General features: G+C 37.1%; 1 protein-coding gene across 4 annotated transcripts; it reads right to left on the reverse strand.

Moving 5' to 3' along the window:
• Positions 1 to 953: 953 nt before the first annotated feature.
• Positions 954 to 19,948, reverse strand: rxrba (retinoid x receptor, beta a). Of its 4 annotated transcripts, XM_044137795.1 has the most exons (13): positions 19,692 to 19,799; positions 18,758 to 18,906; positions 17,226 to 17,458; positions 16,541 to 16,694; positions 16,249 to 16,428; positions 14,181 to 14,201; positions 12,145 to 12,305; positions 11,843 to 11,972; positions 10,601 to 10,733; positions 8,480 to 8,515; positions 6,771 to 6,862; positions 6,529 to 6,634; positions 954 to 6,424 (listed from the first exon to the last, which is right to left on the reverse strand). In XM_044137795.1, the coding sequence occupies exons 2-13, from the start codon at positions 18,771 to 18,773 to the stop codon at positions 6,277 to 6,279; spliced, it is 1,410 nt and encodes a 469-aa protein (XP_043993730.1). In that variant the 5' UTR covers positions 18,774 to 18,906; positions 19,692 to 19,799; the 3' UTR covers positions 954 to 6,276. The 4 variants fall into 4 exon arrangements, with proteins under 4 accessions (XP_043993730.1, XP_043993731.1, XP_043993732.1 ...); XM_044137796.1 differs by lacking the exon at positions 14,181 to 14,201 and having other exon boundaries at positions 19,692 to 19,948; XM_044137797.1 differs by lacking the exon at positions 8,480 to 8,515.
• Positions 19,949 to 21,266: the final 1,318 nt, after the last annotated feature.

Below are 21,266 nucleotides of genomic sequence, written 5' to 3' on the forward strand. Positions count from 1 at the left end.
AAATTACTGATTAGTTTATTATTTATAGCCCATATACTCCAACTGCCAAGAAAAATCCAAAATTAAGTCTAATTGTGTTTTTGGTAGCATGCAAAAATACCACTGAGGTTCAAAGGGATTTATTACAACAAGAAATTATAAAACAACTTTCATAAATAAAATATCAGTAGTTTTGAGTTAAGTTGATTATGTTGTCAGAGATGGGGGCAAAAGAGCTCAAACGTTATATTTGTGTTAATTTTTATGTGTTTTAATGAGTGGCAGAGGGAATAGAGGCACCACTGTTGGATGAAATTTCCCTGGAAAGACTCCAATCTTAGCTGAGCTGCTTCCTTATAGGTGAAGTTGAGTCAAACAGGTGCTACTGAGGAGAAACAACCAGGGGAGGAGATAAGAGGAGGCGGAGGAGAGTTAGCAGACCACTGATGGTGGAAGTTAATCAGGATAAAAGCTCAGTGCTCCCTCTAGAGGTTAATATGTGGGAGTGCAGCGGCAGTGGTCAGCTGAGGCCCTGGGGTCCTGCTGGACTGAGCAGCGCATCGTTTCTCCTGGACACTCCAGCAGCCAAATGAAGGTTTTTATAATGTAGACATGTAGAAATAAAGGAGCTGTAAATTCTCTCATTGTTGTGGTTTTGTTGTATTTTCTATTAATATAATTATTCGGATAAGCTAGAATAATACATAACAAGTATGACGGAGTATTGGGGTCATATTATGAAAAAATAAAAAAACATTAAATTACATGAAAAAAGTAACAAAATTACAAAAACAAAGTCATAATATGACGAGAATAAAGTCAAACACGAGAAGAAAGTTGAAATATGAGAATGAAGTCGTGATATGATTTTTTTCTCATATTATTTTCATTTTCTTAGCGCAGCCCTAATACTCTGTTGTAAATAAGAATTACAAGTGCATTTTCTCTGAATAATAAACAAAAAACACTTCACATACAGTATTAAAACTTTTACTCAGACATTATACAACAAACAGAAACAAGATTCAGAATTAATGACTGAACAAAAAAATATTATTAATATTTTTTTCTTCTTTCAATCCCCAAAGCACACAATAGTCAATCAGCTCCATGAGTAAAATGGAGTAGAATACAAACAGGACAGAGAACAGACACAAGAGAGAGAAACAGACAAACCAAACAGAAGAGTGACAAATTCAGTTCTGATTTTTGTCAGTTCTTGCATTTGTTTAATACTTTGTAATAAAGAAAAGGTGGAGAGAGTAGTCAGAGTAGACGGAGACGAGAAACAAGACGAAGAAGCATAGTGTGAAAGTTTTAAGATGGAGAGTAAATGATTAAGGAAGATCCGAGATCTACTGGAAAACATTTTTTTTTTTCTCTCAATCAATAACTGAACACTTGATCCAAGTTGTTTAAGTCCTTGCCCCGTTTTCTCCCTCGTTTCTGATCAGAGCTCCATAAATCCAAGCTGTAAACCCCCTCATCCTCCAGGAGAGCTGCTATATTCAATCAGTCCTTCCTGTCAGGTTCCTTCATAGAAACATCTTGTCGGGGGTTTTTCTCTGCTTCTCTGACAGGTTATAGTTCCCAACAATATTCACACAAAACCTATCAGAGAAGATCAGGTCCAGGGTTAGTCTCCCCTATCTAATCGTTCCTTATTTGTATTTCACTCAGGTTGTATGACCCTATAAAAAGCACCAAATGATCAGCTTGAGCACCCAGAGGGATCCACACCCTGGTCTCTGCCCAGGTCCGCCCTCTCCACACGAGCTGCTCTTTCCATTCCTATCAGGGCCTCTGTTCAGAAACGCACTACTTAGGTTAACGTTAGCGCACCGTCTTCACTGTGCTGCACAAGAATCACGATTTACACACATGACAAGGACTTAGTGGCCCTACATTAAAGATGGCTGCAAACAGCTTGGCAGTGATTGAAAACTGTGAGGGTGGTGAGTTTGAAGGCTGCATAGCACACACTGAACTTCTCTGATTAAACCAGCGCGGGCCTTGGCTCCAGAAGACGTGCAACAACGCCACCCTCGTGTCCAATCGACACACAGCCATCAATTTCAGTCAGATCATGCCATCCGTTTAAAAAAGTATTTAATTAAAATCTTTACTCATAAAAACACAAGAAGTTTCAAAATGTAACAAAGATGGCGGCGGCAATGCTGCTACACAGTCTAGAAAAGGTGGCAGCATGCGCCTGCCTTGAGTGCACACTTGCAATAACAAATATTTGTGGGCGGGGCGATGCGATTCGGCGGTCTCACGAGGTGATCGCGGATTGTCGCAGCTCTGCCGTCAAGTAACGTAAGCAAAGAGAGACACGCAGCTCTGAATCCTCTTCACAACAACTTCCCGTCAAAGAAAAAGCTTCACATCCTCAAGCAGTCCAACAACCAGAGGTTTAAGCTGCAAGTCTATTTATTCCCAGGCAAAGTCAAAGCGGGTGAGTGAAGCTGTAGCTACGGAAGCTGAGATGGGGCAAAACGACTCCAGGAGGCCGGGTTGTTGTAATAAAGCTTCAGGTCAACATACCAGCTTAAAATTCAAATATACTCCCAACAACCCGTTATTTCACCCAACAACGTTCAGCACATCACAGCCAAAGTTACAGTTTCTGCCAGTTAAAATGTGTAGCTGCAGATTAATGAACAAATGCATAAAAACACGGCCACACATTGTTTTATAAACGCTCAGCCACCAGCTCTGCTAAAGAGTTTTCCTGCTGAGCAAAGCTGGAAGTAACTTAGCTTAAGAACCCGCACTGAGTCTATAGCTTTTACCACTGTATGATTATAAATCACTCAAAGCTAAGCTCTCAGCTAGATAACAAAAATACAGAAAGCAAAACAAACATGTCGTATGAAGAAATGTAAATTACTCTTAACTAATATCATGTAACAGACAGAAACATAATGCAAATGTTGCAGAATAACTGTTTAATCATCTGAGTCGTGTTAAATAGTTTGCCTTCAGCTCGTCACCGTTTTCATCCCTGGTTCTGAACGCTGTGCAGTAGCAGAAGGCTCAAACATTCAAGAGAGGAAGCTCCAAAAGGAAAAGTTTCAGAGAGAACTCATGCAAGCAGTTATCTAACAGTCAGCTTCACCACTGAGGTACAAGGAGAGGAGAAATAAAGAGACGCTCGTTTTGGGTTCCTCGGGTTCTGTCCTCAGTCCGACTGTTTCTAATCTAGATCACAGATCTAAAAGCTCAGCAGCTACAGAATCAGTCTCACTCAAAACCTGCATCAGCTCATATCCTCACACTACTAAAGCACTGATTCTACACGACACAGTAAAAAAGGCTGGCAGACACCGGAAGGTCACCTAAATCATAAGTTCACCTTCATCTCGCTTTCCTTTTGCCAACAATCTGAGTTAGCAGCGTTGCATAAAAAGCTGACTTTTTCCACAAATAATAGAAACGCTACTAATTTGAACCAAACGTATGCAGAGATGGAAGGAAACTGAAACAAGGTTAAAGTTACGCCAACTTTCTCCCATGATTAAAATAAATCACCTGTCTCACAGGTCAGCCACAGCATCACACCGACATGGGGGCCGAACACCCTCTCTGAGGAACACCAGGGTCATCTGCTGGGCTGGACGCTAACGTCTCTAGATGGCAAAACCCTACAGCTTCCTACGCTCGACTCTAAAACCGGGTCTGACTCTGACTGGCAGAGGCAAACTCTGCTAGAACACAGCTGGAAATTATTTTCCACAACTTAAAATCTGCAACAGAGCCGATGGAGATCAGAATAAATCTAATAGAGTGGGAGAATGGTTGATTTGTCTGTGTTCTTGCATACTGCATTTGCATTGATGTGAACGTGCAGGTCTTTAAAAGACCATGGATGATTTAGCACCTGGAAGAAGACAGCTGTACCTCTTCACAAGAATGACACTGCAAAATGTTCTCATTTCTATTAAATGTTGGCTAAGGAGGCGGTTAAATACTTTAGAATATCAACACTTTTTTTATTTAAATACATGACTGCCAGAAAGGGAAGTAAATCTGTGTTTCCCAGTATTGCTCACATTCAAGGGTGTGTGGAGGGTTTTCTTCTAAACACTTTGTAGCTGCATTTGACTTTTTCACCGATTCGGTTCTTCACAAATTTCAATCACAGTAGATGTCAAGAGCTAATGTCAACAAAAAAAATAAAAATTAAAAATAAATCCAGCCAATCAGTTACTGGGAACGACAGGAATAAACTGGCAGAAGCTGGTGCAAAAAAGCAGCAATGAGGTGTGGTTTTGGCCCTGGTCAGTTTTATGTTTCGTGATTTCAAGAGATAAAAACGTGACGTTTCATAAACAGCAAAAAATAGAGCTTTAAATTTCTTGAAGCCACGTTTCACAAGTGTGAGCAGGTCATCGTTTCTGCATGACTTCTCTGTTCGTTTTTTGGTATTATTTACAGCTATTGTACAAAAAGATTCAAGCCAACACGCAGAAAACCGTCCAAATCCACAGGTAGTAGGTGTAGGATTTCCATTATACTGGCGAGCATAAAGGGATTTCATTATTGCAACACAACTCAAGAGGTTCTATGTAATTCATTCATTGTGTGTGGACCACATTTAAACCGTTGGTTCTTCCAGGATCTGCAGACTCGCCACAGTCAATATCGCCTATCAGGTGAGATTAAAACTTTTTCCACTGTCATGTCATTTCAGCTTGTTTCCATTTTCCAACTTCACTGGTGCTTCGTTGTAAAGCTTTCAGCACCTCGTTTCTAAAAAAGAACAGAGTAGAGTCACGTCTATTCAATTCAAACATCTTAAGTGTACAGTCCAAGGTCACTTCAAATGTCAGATGCATTTATTTCCTCACTGACTTGCTGACCAGAAGGCCACACACTCATTTACAAGCTGTCCAATTATCCACATGATTACTTTCAGGGCACAGAGAATGATTTCCTCTTTCATGGCCACTGGATAAAATCTGTGCTGGTTGTTAGGGCAGACTCTCATCAAAACTGCCGGACAACATGTTTAACCACAAGGCAGCTTCACTAACATCTGCACCAAAACTCAGCAATCACTCACCAGGTTAAACATATGAGATTAAAAAGTATGCAATAATGAGAAAACCCTACACTTAGTACCTTCAAGTTCATCTTAGGTGTTTGGAAGAGATGGTCATTTTTAGGGAACAGGAACATTTACACAGTTACAACTCACAAAAGTGCATAAATGACCACCAGAGAAGAGAAGAGAACAAGAGAAGAAAAGGAAAGAGAAGAGAAAAGAAGAGAAGAGAAGACTGGTTCGGGGAACAGAAGATAAAAGAAAATACTTTTATCTTTGCGTGAAGCTTTACTTCCTGTAGGCTTCAAGCGCCTTAAAATGCCAAACATCTTCCAAAGTAGAGATAAAATCTCAACTTAAAAATAAAAGAAACAAATTATTCAAGTCATTCTTCCTTTCTTACAAAGCCCGCTGTGCGCATCAGGGTTGGAGGGGCTTTGCTTGTTAAACAAAGCACACCCAGCCCCCTTTTCCTAGATTTCAATGCCTTAAAAAGCGCTCATTTCATGAGTACAGTACTTCAAAATAGAAACTCAAACAAGTTTCAGTATGACTATTTAAAAAAACCAATATTTCTATGTTTACCCGATTGAATAAAATCGCTTTGATGATGTGTTTGCAAGTCCTTAAAAGGAGATTTTGTTTTGACGCTGGCCAGTTGATTCAAATGCTTTGCACCTGATCTTCAGCTAAAATCATACAAACAACTAACCAGCTAGTTATGAATATAAGAGACAGAGGTGCAGCCAGCAGCAACTGTAAGTAACCAAAGTGAAAAGAAAAGGAAATCACCAGTTATGCAGAAACAAAATCCCACTGTGAGATGAAGATGTGAAGACTAACGTCTAATTTAAATTAAGACATTTTTTCTTGTACGTGTGGGATCATTTCTTGAGTCAACACTCCTGTAGAAGAAAACTGAGGATGGGAAACAATAGTGAAAATCCATGCGTGTGTGTGTGTGAGCATTAGCAATTATTAAATTCAAGCTCTTTCTGTGTATTTGTTAGATTCTTTTTTCAGTTCAGGTATCCCGTTTCGGAGAACTGCAGGTGCATGTGTGACTGTATGTCCGTGAACACATAATGAAGCGTGTGGTGACGGGAAACGTGTGTGTTTGGCAGAATGAAACCAGCGGGTGCTGCAGTTTAGCGAGGCCCAGCAGGAGGAGCCAGCGAGCAGACGCTTGAGGCCGTGTTGGTAATCCTGGTGTGCGTCGGATCCTGACCGGTCTGAACGCGGCTCCTTTAAGTCAGCTGGTGAGGCGCCTCGAGCATCTCCATCAGAAAGGTGTCAATGGGCGTGTCACCAATCAGTTTAAAGAAGAATAGATGCTCCAGGCACTTCAGACCGATGGAGCGCAGTGCTGGGAGTCGGAGGAGGAGCTTGGCAAACCTGGATGAAGAACAAATGGGTTAATGAAAAATCAGATTTACTGAACAATGAATAACCGTAAAAAATTTTGTGTTTGTCTAAAAATGTTTAAAGTTTTACTGTACCTGCCCTGCTGGTCAGGGTATTTCTGTTTGCAATACGATTCAAGAGACGCATAAACTCTCTCTCGCAGAAGCTCCACCTCACTGGGGTTGGACAAACCCTTGGCATCTTTCAACACAAAAAGAAAAAATATACAATCAGTACCTTGAATTTAATCCATTTTAGATGCCTCTCCATGTAAAATAACACAAATTTCCGTCTAGAACAGTTTTAACAAGGTTTTTGATATAGCAACAGTCTTTACCTGGGTTAAAGAGAATGATGGCGCGAAGGCAACCCAGCTCTGACTTGTCCATCTGCATATCTCTCATTTTGCTTACAAGCTCTGTCAGAACCCTGAAGAGAAAAGAGACATGCAGTAGAGCGATACATACGGCGGGGATGCCACAATGGTGGAGTTCATTAAGAGAACAGAAGTAGAGGAAAGAATGAAAGACAAAAAGCAGAATATTAAAAAAAGAGACACGGAGGAAATGACTCCTAAGAAAAACAGACTCCATAGTCCCAGATGGTTATTCATAATTGCTTCTCAATGGTTATTGCATTAGGTATGGCATGGCTGAACTGCTGGTTCTGCACAAGAAAATAAAGAAGGGAAAAAAAAGGTTTTAAACCAAAGAGGCAAATCTAACGGCTGACTGAGAGCTGGCCTGTTTAAATACAGATCTACTAGAAAATGTGAATGTTGATAATGTTGTCGTTAAAATCTGAAACTGACCACAACTGCTGAGAAAACAGTAACACAACTCCATTTTAAATACATAAACATTTAGCTTTAGCAAATTTTATGTTAAGCACAAGTTTGTCATCCAGAGATCAACATTTTTAACTGCTGCTGGTATTCAACGGTTTGAGCTTTCAGCACTCCAGTTTGTTTTTACTTTGCTTGGTAATATCTAAATATAAATAAATTTTTTTGACTCTTTAAGTATGGAAGCTGAAATGAAACCTTCTTTTTTTATATTCTCACAATTTGCTTTGTATGTTCCTCATGTGCATATTTAACTTCGGCTAAATAAAATATGTTAATTTAGGATTCTGGGTATTATCCACTCCTGACATCTGAATTCACAACAACTAAGATGTTCAAAAACATGCCTGAAGCATCTGACCTGTCTTAGTAACATTTCAACACAATTTTGTTTATAAACATGTATAAACAAAAAACAAAATAGCATGCTTTGTGAGAAATGTAAGAATTTATTAACAGCATCTCACAGAAATATAACCTGTAATAAAAACACAAAGAAACCATCAAGAAGGATTAAGAAAAACAAAGTCATGCAAATTAGGGTCTGCTTACTTACTGATGGATCATCTAAGATCCAGATGAAGGTTTTCTGTTTAATGTATTTTCACAATACCATATGAATGGTTTATATTCACACTGACGGTGTAAATTAATTTGGTTTGAAAGTTAGTAGTATAAAAGAAGGAAAGAGGAAATTTTTCAGAAGGTATGAAAAACACATGCTACTGATGTGATGAAATGGGCGTGCCCAATCACAGGTGGTGTCTACTGACGCAGGCCAACGCAATTTCCATAAACCTCCACGGTAAAGTAGCATAAATAAAAACTGAGGACTGGTGGAATATCATTTCCATCCAAACACAAATCATTTGACTCCACTACTATGTTGCACACAACATCTTAAATAATCCAATTCACTCATTTCCGTTTTGCTGTTTTTGTCTCATCTGATGTCAAACGCGATGGGCAGAACATTCCTCTAATGTTCTTATGCAATAAAAGTCATAAAAAGAAGAAAAGGTCAAGCTAGCTTTCAGACAAGGCTGAGTAGTTCCTGTTCAGATTTTTATGTTGTACCAAGGAATCATAAAACTGTTGCTGCGATCTAGAAAGAGCTTCAAAGCCTCAGCTTCTCTGTTTATTTTTACACCGAGTCAAAGAGGAGGGGTTCAAGAGAAGTGTTTGTGTAGTGGCGTAATTACCTGTCAAATAGGGCCCCAACCTCAGCATTGTTCGCCCTGTGTATTCAATCACAATGTGTTATTACAATGTCATTACACAGATGGTCATTACAGTATTCTGCCTGTGTGCTGAGATCTTCACCTCTACATGTAGTCCATGCGTAGACATGACTTCACCACTTTAAAACTGAAATCATTTGAAATCTATTGTCTGGATTTTCTGCTGTATTGCACAGAAACCAGAACACTGTTTGGGGTCAAATGCTTTATTAAATAATTAAAAACTAAATAGAACAAAATTATGATGTTCCTATATGATTTAGTAAGGAGGAAATTATGATAAATGTCATATTTCAAATTATTAATACTGGAAAATTACAGCTGAATCCATTGACTAGTGGAAATGTTTCAAATGTTTCACTGATCCTGATTTGCATAAGAATAAATTAAAATGTTTAACATGATGTAGCTGTATACTGTATTAAAACTAATAGAGAAAATCATTTTTGACATTATTTTAACCGACAAACGGAGGCGTTATACTTCTTTCTTCCTTTTAATGCACTTAAAACCGTGTCAAAAAGTAACCACTTTTTGTGTTTTGGGTGAAAAAACTAAAACTAAAAATTCTTGTCTCCAAAGTGACTCAATAAATAGTCAAGGCGACGTGATCAAACCTAAAATAAAAATAAAAAATTGTTCTAATTGACACAAAAAACAAGCAAGTTTAAGAATCTAATCCTTCTTGTTTGTTCATGATGAGAGTAAACAGACCTATTTACTTTTAAAGGGGAAACACATCAGGCATTAAAACTCCTTTAATTACTTTAATAACAATTCACACATATTGGTATGTTTACCAAACTTCAAATGACACAAGGCAGCGTTTTGTTTATAATATGGTGGATCAGATTTGAGAGCGTAGATGATGATCACTGTTCTTTAGATCAAATGTCTGAATAAAACTTTAGATGCTTTTCTGATCCAACAGACCTGAATCACATGGCTACTTCGCTGCCGACGTTATGAGAGTTAAAAGTTAAACATTAAATAGATAAATGCATAATTAATTAATTGTACCATGACAAATAGAAAATAATCCAGTTGCAGGAGGAGATCTGAGTTTTGAGGTAATTATCAGCAGAAAATGAATGACTTGCAATGAGCCAGATTTACATAAAACCATTAAAATCTACAGCAAAGCTAACTATTTATAATTAAAGAATTATAGTGTAATTGACAGTGGATTAACACGTTGTGATCAGACTTTGATTTTTTTTTAGGAAGTTCGGACATCTGCAGCAATACATTTTAATTAAGGCAGATAGGAATCTAATACATGGATGGAAGCAGATAACAGATATAAAAGCTTCTTAACACTTTAAATGAGAAAGCTGTACTTTACCTAAGTCTTGCTCTTTAGCGATAATCATCATAAAACCATCTACTATATATGGTTTATCACATTAGAAAATGTCTTAAAATCAAGATAAAATACCAAAAACAAAAAAACTTAAAAACACAAACATGCTTTTTAACATTCACAATAACCGGATGCACGCTTAACATCAAAATTAAATCATTTTAAGGAAACTGCTATAAAATCTTCATTTGTTAGTATTTTTTTATTCTCCAGCCATCGTTATTGGATTAATACATTCTACAGTGGGTCCTACGCCACTAACTCAGGGTGGGTGTGCATGCATGTGCATGGGTAAGCATTAACCACCAGCCTCCCTTGCCTCGCATGCGCTAAAGTCGGACAGCCAGAACAAAAAACACAAATAATAAATAAAAAAAACAAGCAGAATCTTTCAGCCAATGCAGAACACAGCAGTTGCAGCCAACCAAAGATGAGAAGATACTACCCTAAGAACTTAGCCCAGTCAATAATTAATCAACTAAAATAGCATTAAACACTAAACAACAGTATAAAACCATTGAGACAAATGATTGTTAAATTGAAAAGTAAAATTAAAGAAGGGTATTAAATTTTATTTCTTAGTATGGAATAACAATATTGTGCAATAAACTTATTATGTCGAATCCCTCCAGTTAGCAGTATTTTTATACATATACCTGTAGAGTCATGAGAAAACTTTTTGCGTATCTTTTTCTTCCGTACATGCATAAGTAAATTACCTGTCAAATATGGCTCCGACCCCTGCGCTGTGGGCGCTGTTCCTGTGGACATGGAGGCCAGTGGCCAGTAAAATGCCGTCCTTCACCGAGATGGAGCGATGGGAGAAGGACGCAATCAGGAGCTCATTCCAGCCTGTCGGAGAGTCGGCGTCTCAGTGTCTGAACTGAGATACAGCTTTAAGACAAGCTGCAGTTTGTTTTAAATAATCTCTTTCTTTCCTTCTTTCTCCAGTCATTTCTAGAGATGTTTAACCATAATAATGTCTAGCAACGTCTTATTTTTAATCAAAGTAGCTTAATCATTTAAGGTTAAAAGCAGCAAAGTCTTATGAAATACTTTCCATTCTACTAAAACTAAATGTGTTAGAATAGTTGCTAATAAATAAAAGGAACTTGACTTTCTGGCAGGTTTTCTGGCTGGTTTTACACAAATAAGAGGCAACAAGATCTGTGACCATCCTTAACTTAGAAGGATGATCTTTGAAGTAAAGTCTGAACACACTGGAGACGGTTTCATCCATACTTAAAGAGACTGAGAGAGTGAAATAACCATGTACCTTTTTTTGTGACTGCATGGGAAAGATGTTAAAGTTGAACCACTATTAAATAAATTTGTTTGAAAATTATTATTTAGTTTATCAGGATTGTTTTTGTATTGGATTTTCAGGATTCATCCTCTTATATGGTAGGAGAAAAAACAAAACAGCCAAGGAGCTGTCAGGAAACAACATATGAAACACGCTGCACTAAAAAAAATAAATACAAAAAAAACTAATAATTGGTTCATAACACATCAGATTTGTCAACATTTTGAATAATAAGTACCTTCTCCAAATCCCACCACTTGATCACTTGTGTTTTGCCATCTAGATGAAAGATTCAATTAGCTTGAATGATTTCTTATAGTTTTTATAATAATTGTGTTGGAGCTTCCTTTGTTTGCACTGACTGTATTTCATATTGACAGAATGTGTGTAGTTATGTAATTTTTAACCTGCTTTTGTATCACCTTTGTTTGTTTTTAGCATGACAGATTACTCCTTGTCCAAGGGCAACAGATGGGAAACGGCCTTTTTGCTGATTCTGGTGCATTTACAGAAATATTAATGAATGTGTTTGGCCCGGCCACGAATATCAGCACATTACAAATTTCAACCAGTTTGTTATATTTTAAGACCAGGATACAGGTTTGAGCTACAGAGGATAAAATCCTCTTAATATCAAGTTATGACCAAGACTAACCAGCGCGGAGCAAGATGACCTGGTCATCCAGAGGAAGCTCAGAGAAGTGAGGGATCCTCTTGGCCCACTCCACCAGAGTGAAGAGCTGCTTGTCAGCTGCCTGACAGATGTTGGTAACCGGATCGTTGGGCTGAAATGTACAGAAATGGAGAATTAGAGACGATTTATTTTTATACTCTTAGGAACATTCTCCTAGGAATATTTAACTAGACTTGAAGAAGAATAATAAATTAATAATTTTTAAATATCTTTAAACGGTATAATTAATTCAGGATTTAATTTCTAGTATTGTAGTTACTCACAGAGCTTCCGCCTGAACTTCCATCTGCATGAAGCTCCGTCTTTTGCTCCACAGCCATCTCAGCTTCCAAAATCTTCTCCACGGGCATCTCCTCGTTCACTGCGCTGGTCGACTCCACCTCGCCTTCGCGCTCCTTGTTTCTCTGCCGCTCCTCCTGGACAGCTGCAGAACGAGGAATCGGAGCGGGAAAGGAGGAGCAGGGGACCAACAATATTGGAGAAAAGAGTGAGAAAAGTAGAGAAAGTGTGATGAGGATGAGGAGATTAGGTGGATGAAAGCAGGACAGAAAACGAGAAGGACATAAAAGTTTAATGAAAGCAGTAGAAAGAAGGGCATTGGTTTCAAATATGGACAAAATGTATGGACAACGAGAAGAAAAAAATTTATAAAGATCAGCATCAGAAAAAAGAAGCAGAGAAATGAAAGAGATCAGAATGAAAACATGCAAAAGTTAGTCAAATATTAGACATTTCTGTACTTTTACTTTTCTGTATTTTGGGAGCATTGCACTGCAAAATCAGTGGAGACAATTAAACATTAAAATCATGAATTATTTGGTTGCAAAATAATGAAAATATTGTCCAAGAAAAACATGTGACACAACTGAAGCAATGAAACTCCTGAACATGATTTTTTATATTTACAATCAAGGAATTGCTTCACTTCACCTCTGCCCTCATCATTATGTTACACAACAGAATACATAACAGCCAAATAACTTAATATCAACAAATCCATCACACAAAAATATAAAATTTAATCACGGCAGTCAATTGTTAATATTTCGTAAATAAACATCTTCATAGAAATCAGTAATAACCATTTAAAGCAGCGGAACAGAATTTTTACCACTGACAAAAATATTTTTGTAATATTTTACAAAAATATTTTGTACATATTTTTGTAATATTTACAAAAATATATTTGGAGATATTTTAATCCTCCAAATCATAATGAAATAAATTATCTGTAGTGAATGTAGTACTGGGTGATAAAATTAGCTGAAATCTGTTCATTTGGCCTCATTAACATAATAGATGCAGAAACACACTCATTAAATGAATCCTCTTATCCTCCAGACACGCCCTGTTGCTACCAATATAACATTTTCAATATTTTTTCTCAAGTTTATGAATAATGTTTGATTTAGGACGTTGCATCTGCTTGTTAGTCTCAGGGTAAATTCTGATTTATGCCCCCAAGGAATGCTGTTTCAATAATAATAATAATAATAAAAAAACGTTCCTAAAACTGTGATTACAAGAAGTTTTATGTATTATTGAAAATAATTATTACTCCACGAACACCCTTGGGTTGAAATCAGTTAAATGTGTAATAGTAATATTTGATATTGATTTAGTGTGATAAATTTTTATTGCAAAACAGCAATTCTTTGCTCCTCTGAGCTCTCTAGCGCCCCCAGGCTGGAAATCACAGCCTTAAATACTTTCAATAGGAGAAAAGAACAACGTCACTTTATTTACTGTTGGAAACAATGTAGTTAAACGGCCTTTACTCAGGCAAGCGCTTTAAAAAAACGATTTGCTTTCACAACAATCTGCTCTCATCAACTAGGGAAATGGAGAGAGAAAATTAAATGTTGTGCAACTAAACCACAAACAAAGAAAATGAGTGTAAGTAAAAGAAAAAAATGCAGGAAATAAAACATTTCTACTTCCAGCCCCACAAGCATCAAAGCCTCATCTAGCCTCTGAACAAATGTGGAACGGCTCTGTGGTTGACGGCAGGAAATATGCCCTAATTGTGCAGCAATCAGTTGGGAGTAGAACAGCTTTTTAAAGAATGGGGATGATTAAAGAAGAGTTTGTATATTTGGCTAGCTGTGCGTCCACAAGGGGTGAAAATACCTATGGAAGTCATTCAAGGCTTGCTCTGGCCTGCCTCTGTGGCCTGGCATTAAGCTACGGAAAAATATTTTAAATGAGGTCCTTCTAAGCGACAGCAGGCGTAATATGCCTCTATGCCTTGATCGCTCATACAGACAGCCACACCCCCCTCCCTCTCTCTTCTCCTTACATCTGTCGTTCATCTTGGCCACTACAGAAGGAGGGAGGGGGAGAGAGAGAACGAGAGGAAACACAAAAGAGGAAGAGAGGGGGCAAGGGGTTAGTGTTTATAGGACTCATCCACCCCACATCCCCCTCTCGCTCTTCCCATCCTCTACTGTAAACACGTCACCCCCCTTCCTTCAGACGCAGAATATCAACGTCTCTGTTTATCACGCTGCTCAAGTAACAATCAAATAGACATCATGTCATTCGTCCAGTTAGATGCACTAAAACGGACACCAAATATCCAAGCCCAAACAGAAAATAAAAGGTTACAGATTATGTAAGTGATGCCTGGGTTGTTCTACACTGCCAGATTAATTTATAATCTGTAAGAATTGAGAGCAGCGCTGTAGAGACAGACCAATCAGTGTTTTCCACAAACTGACCAGAGATTACACAGAACCATTCAGAAATTATTCAGCTGCTGTGACTGCAAGGACAATTAAAGCAGAAATGCTGTTTCTCTAAATTATGATAGTCTCTAGTCTTTCAGTAGCAAAGAGTAACAAAGATTAATTATAATCTGATCTGATACATTTTATTTTTAAATAACTGCAACAGATGGGGAGGGCTATTTTAGATCAAATTACTGTCATTTTAAAACATACAAAAAAAAATCTGAATTATAAAAAAATAACAGAAAAATGATATGGAAAGATATGTATCCCTGACAGAGACGATACTAAATATTGACCAGGTCTGTGATGAAAATAAAAAAAGAACCTATACTGTCAATATTGATGCAATGATGGTTTTTAGGGCTGCATATAATGTCACAAATATTATCACAAAGAGGCCGGAGAGCAACAGAGTTAGCTAAGTCTCTGTACCACCAATACATCCAGTGACACTTCTTGTTTAAGGCAGAATAAAATGTTTTAAATGGCAAAAAGGTGATAAATTAACTACAACCGAGTCGTTTTAATACCAAAACCAAAAGGCACCAGCCAAAAGAAATCTTTTCCAAACAAATCTTGTCGTTATGGCAACATTCATCAATATTATCACATATAACATGTTTTCTTAATATTTTGCAGCCCTAATAGTTTTTAGTGGTATCACATATTGTCAAATATTACAACTAATGAGTTGAAAAAAGTTTAGTAAAATATGCAAGAACTTCCTATAAAGACCTTCAGCCTGTACATTTTCACTTTACATGGCTAAAATATCATTAATTTAGATCAAATAAAGCTACACGAAATACTGAATTGTACTTTGGTGTGAAATTTTAGCGTAACACTGAGATAATAAAAACACACCGGTAACTTCTTAACTTTAAGAATGACCTCAGGTGGACTGGCTTAGGAAAGGCCCTGAAATGATTTGCAGGAAAAACCCGAATGATGTTGTAAATCATTCAGTCTGTTCCACGTCTGACTGTTTATGGTTCACTTTGAAAATTTAAATAGTGAAAGACTCACTGACAAGTAATTCCACAGTAAGAGTTTTATACAGAACAGAGTCTTTAATTTAAGCAGAATGGTTATGTGCTGCACTTATTCAAAGAGCTAATCAGGGGTGTTCAAGTTTAACTGCTGCACTTTTAGGTTTTTCTGTTTGCACAACTTATCTGATGTATTCAAAAAACCAGAATTAATGTCTGATAGTCCAAAAACGACCCGTCAGCAGCTTCCCGACTCTCTTTACCGCAAAGATTATTAACTTTGTTTGTTATTTAAAAATCTTGAACTAAATAAGATAAAAAAACAAAGCAAAACACTTTTGGTTTTGATCAACAGTAAAATAATTTAAGGGCAGAAAAAACTTTGCCTGTGAAAAAGGCTGATGATTTTAAAAGATTTTGGGTGGAAGACTTTACAAAACGTGTTCTTCTATTGAACTGCAAGTTACAGATAAACAAACCAAAAAAAATTTAAGAGGATCTGAAAGAACATCCCAACCCCAGAGTGCTTAAGAGAGCTACTGATATATTTTAAACCTGTCCCTTTCTGTTGCTTTTTCTCTTATGAAACAGAACATCTATCTTTGGAATAAATGGAAGTCTCTGGATCTTTTTGATGCTTTCTCACCTTCTCTCTTCATTCCCATCGCCAGGCATTTCTGATAGCGGCAGTACTGGCAGCGGTTCCTCTGTCTTTTATCAACTGTGCAGTCTTTATTGTCCCGACAGGTGTAGGTTAGGTCTTTTCGCACTGTTCTCTTGAAGAAGCCTTTACAGCCCTCACAGCTGTAGACGCCATAGTGCTTACCTGAAAAGCAAACGTTGAAGTAGATAGAAAAAGTCAGTCAAACAACTGCAAACTTCTTAAATATTTCAAACACATTGCAATAAAAACAGTGGAACTGAAGAGGATGACAGACCAGAAGATCTGTCTCCACAGATGGAACAAAGGCGTTTCTGGGAAAGCATCGGCCCTGGGCTGTGGGAAGACAGCTGCTTCAAGCCCAGAGGAGGTTTCACATCATCGGAGCTGCTCACTGCATGGAGCCCTGACATGGTCACTGTTGAGTTAATCTAATAGACAAAAGACAAAAGAAAAAAAATAGTTTGTTAATCAAGATCAATCCTTGATTAATTATTCTTAACCCCATTTACAAACTTGCATTTGCCATTTTGTCCCAAACTATTTTCATATCATACAGTAAAACAAAGTCAGATCATGAACATTCATCAAACCAAAATAACAAAAGTAGCAAATAGGTGTATTAAAAGCAATGGTTACATATTTTCCTCCTTTCAATGTTTCTCCATCCCTTTAGGTTCCACCTCTGTTGATGTCTCACTCTAAAAATCTGACAGTAAACAATAAAAAAAGGTTTAAACCTAAAATATAAGTGTCATATATCTGTCTCGAGATAAATTCAGAAGGGAAAAAAGGAATGAATAATAATTTAGAGGGTGTAAAATCAATACTGAAAAAAGGGAATGGCAAATACACAGAAATACAGGAGCCAAAATTGTCCAAAAATCTAATTTTGCATATTTTGGAATAGATTTTCATGAGATTACTGGACACACTTTTTTTTTCTTGACAGCCTGGCTTACCTGGGGGCTGCTAATCGGGCCATATCCCACTGACGGTGTGCCAGGAAGGCAGGGTGAGTCCAGTGATGAGCTAATAACAGAAAAGGGTGAACCAATGCTACTGATGGGGCTGTTGACCCCTGTGGTGGTGATGGGTGGCAGTGAAGTCATGGAAGCTGCTGAGGGAACCAGCGGTGGGGAGCGCTGGCCCGACGGAGGGGAAGACACAGACGAACTGTCTGGACTGCGAGAATCTGACGAGAAAAATAACAGCGAGAATGTAAAAGAGTTTCATACGCATGTGCAACGTAAAAAGGTAACAGAAACCTGCTGTCAGCTGAATGGATTTTAAGCAAAATTCACAGTGTGGAAAATCACTGAGAGTTTAACTATTTTGAAGCTTTAAAATAAAAAGAAATACATTTCTTTATTCAACTGATCCATCAAATGATTTACTGAAGTTTCCAAATTGCATCGTTTTAGATAAAAACTGCAAAACACCATTTGAGATCAAACTGACATAAATTTTCCATGTGGTTCTGAAACAAACATCCATTCTTTAAACATCAGACAAAAAATGTAACAGCACATGGCAACAGTATAATTACTAATTACAGTATAATTAATCAGAGTGGACAACAAAAATCAACATTTCAGAAATCTTTTCATTTCAACAATCTGTATTTATTCATTTTATATTATATTTTACACAACCAGAGGTCAGACTGACTTTGGATGTTGTGTTAAAGAAAATGTCTATTTTTTTAGGTCAGTTTTCTACAAACAAATACTGACAGATTTGACAATGATGAATTCCACCAGAGTGTTTGTTATGATCACTTCAAAATGTTGACACTATCATCTGTCGCTGTCTGGACTGCACTGTCACTGCTTTATGCTGGTTTTGGCCTCGTCTGTTTATCTTTTCTTGAGATAAGACAAATCAGCTGATGAGACTAGTCCTTATAACACTGCTCACACTCATAAACAAGCACAACACTCTCAAAAGTTAATTTCTCACAAAGTGAAATAAATAACATTTGTAAGCTGGCTATTATAGTTTGTCATGTTACACATAATACACTAATAAAGATTTGTAGCTGTTAGTTTTGTTAGATGACAGTTAATAAACTCTAGAGTTAACACTGCTATAAAACAACTCCTCTTAAAGAAATAAAAGATAATATTTATATTTTTTAAATCTTTGGACCCAAACAGAGAGATTTTTTTTCCCTAGGAACTTATAACAACCATTTGTATATTACATTGTTACTTACATTGTAACATTTAGGCAAACGAAATAACCTCATGAAACAATTTTTATTGCTAAAAATAAAACATGTTACAACCCACTTTGCTATTTTAGGATGATAATTTGGAGAAGTGAGCAAGTGTTGCCAGGGTGTCTTATTATAACCATGGCTTTGTTAATGATGATTTTATTACAGGTACTAATATGTATTCAAGTATGACCTTTTAATAATTAATACAAATATTGTTTCTTGTGAACAAACCATTAGAAATAAATAGATCGGTGTCATTTTTTTGCTCACCTCTGCTGTCTCCCATGATGGTGGTTGGGGCGCAGGGGCTGCTTGGCAGCGTCAAGCCGGTGTTCTTTCGTCTCTAACAGCCCACTATCAAACTCGAGACCGCGGACTGAGGCCCGGGCCGGAGTTGGTTTGGGAAACCAAAAACGGGTCTGAAATTCCAACACAAGGAAGAGCAAGAAATAAAAATAAACATATGAGGCTGACATTTCAGTGACGGCAATCAGAATCAAACACTTGTGTAAATGACTGCGATTATTTAATCTGCTGCTGCCAAAAGACATAAAAGCGAATCTGTTGCTTTTTTTCCTGGTCATTTTGTGTAACGTTACAGTTTGGCTTTGAAAAGTAGCCAGCTGCTCAGCTGGTGCCAAGAACGTCCTGTCCGGATATATTACAGGGTTGTAATAGCTCAATATTAATCTAACAGCGTGTTACTGACATAACACATTGTGCGTTTATCGCAGTGATTAAAACATCTCACAGCAACATAGATCAGACGGAGCCCTGACAGATGGTAACAAACCGCTGGTGCTTTAAGACAGCCAGTCGGTCGGGCTCGTAAACTAGCCATGCTAACGTTACAGGAAAACTTAAAATATTAGACCGTGCCGTACAAATAACTTGTTTTACTTATTTTTCAATGTGAAATCAAACGCAAAGCACTCGGCACACAGTTTAAAGAAAGTTGATATTTCTTGTCACGTTTAGAAACCATAAATTAGAGTCTGTTTTAAGTTGGCAAGGTAAGCTAGCTATGCTTAGCCACCTACCCCAGCAAGCTAACTAGATAGCTAAAGTGGATCAGAGGAAAACAGGACAGACAAGAACAAACAGGATTATCACTGGCAGTCCTGCTTCTGTCTCATTCTCTCGCATATATACTAGCTGAATTAGCTAAATGCATATTTATAACAAATAAAAGCGTATTACTGACGGTTTAACGGCGCAGCTTCTTCGCAAGAAAAGATGTGGCGACTAGGCCCCGTGTGTGTCTATCTCTCCCCCCACTTTTCCTCGCACTCATCCCTCCCTCCCTCTCTTCCTCCCCCTGCGCCGATGAAAACATGATGATGGTGGAGGATTTGGCTTAGTGCTCCTGTGCAGTTGAACATTGGCCCCGAAAATCACTGCAACAGCAATAGAGCACCCTGGTTTCGGAGAAAGGATGTGTGGTCATGATGCGCCTCACATGTCTCTGAGAGAGGGCGACACATCCAGTGCAAGAGGTCAGGAGGTCAAGACAAGTTCAGCTTTGCATTTCAATAGCTCCAAAGGTTATTGTCGGACATTGGTGACTTCATCAGTTTCGTTATTGCTTGAACCAGTGTGTACTCTTATGCAATACGCAGAGTTTTATTGCGCCAATAATCACTGCTGAGTAAACACAAAAATGACCTGATTTAATCCATACTATTTACTTTAGTTTTGAGACTAATGATCAAATATAAAAATTAAATAAAGGTATAAAGGGTGAATTTTAATTCTGCAGAACCAATAGTAACCAAAACAGATCAATGCATTATCTCTAAAAAATTTAAAAACTATAAATTGCACAAATGTTTTGCTGAATATTTTTATATGCTGTCAGTATTAATGAGCTGCAATAACAAAACTCATTGATAGTTTTAATTAAAAAAAAATGACTGCACTCTTTATTGTGTAATTAACACTATGTGGGACCAAATAAAACATCTTTTAGGTACACTTCTATGATATTTTTCCATTTTTCATTAGATTAGTTCAACCACATATTTGAAAGTCTTTCTGCTTTTAAAATTTATTTTTATTTGTTTCTAAAGGGGTTGCAGCTATTCTGCTTGGATCAAATTTTGCACGGGATATTTCCCAATCTAAGTGCAAAAGTATCCTGATTTTTTTCTTTTTTTCCAAACATATTCCAAACAAATTCACTGTATATAGAATAGTATACAATACAAGCCTGTTTTCTGTGTAATTTTTTAAAAAAGTGAGCATTTTGAAAATATGACACTAATATAGAATTCATGCAAATTAACTTTTTTATACAGATGAAAATATTTTAATCATGTCACAGTAAAGTTTATTAATTAAAAATATGTAAATATAATTAAATCTCAGAGAAAAAATGTCAAGCAGTTAAGTTCATTATTAAATCAAATTTTGTATTTATTTATACCTTCTCCTTCTGTTAATACACATATCTAATAATAATAATACGCCTCACGTTTTTATGGATGTGTTTTTCTTCATAAGTTTTTTTGTTCAGCGGGATATTCCCATTCTTGAGGAAAATTAGTCTCTTTCAATAGAGATTTGAAATGCATTAGCACCCCCAAGTGGCCCGACATGGTATTACAATTACTTAAAATGAACAAGTTTACGGTTCCTGGAATAAATTAAGCCGAAAGACAGATGAATAAAACCAGTTTTATTTGATTTTGTAAAATTACTTTAATTCTGGCCATATAATAGTGGAATAACTTGTATTTATTGAAGAAATATGAAGGAAACTGCTTGGAATCCTATAAAG

Source organism: Gambusia affinis, linkage group LG14 (assembly GCF_019740435.1).
Source record: "Gambusia affinis linkage group LG14, SWU_Gaff_1.0, whole genome shotgun sequence".
Lineage (NCBI taxonomy): Eukaryota > Metazoa > Chordata > Actinopteri > Cyprinodontiformes > Poeciliidae > Gambusia > Gambusia affinis.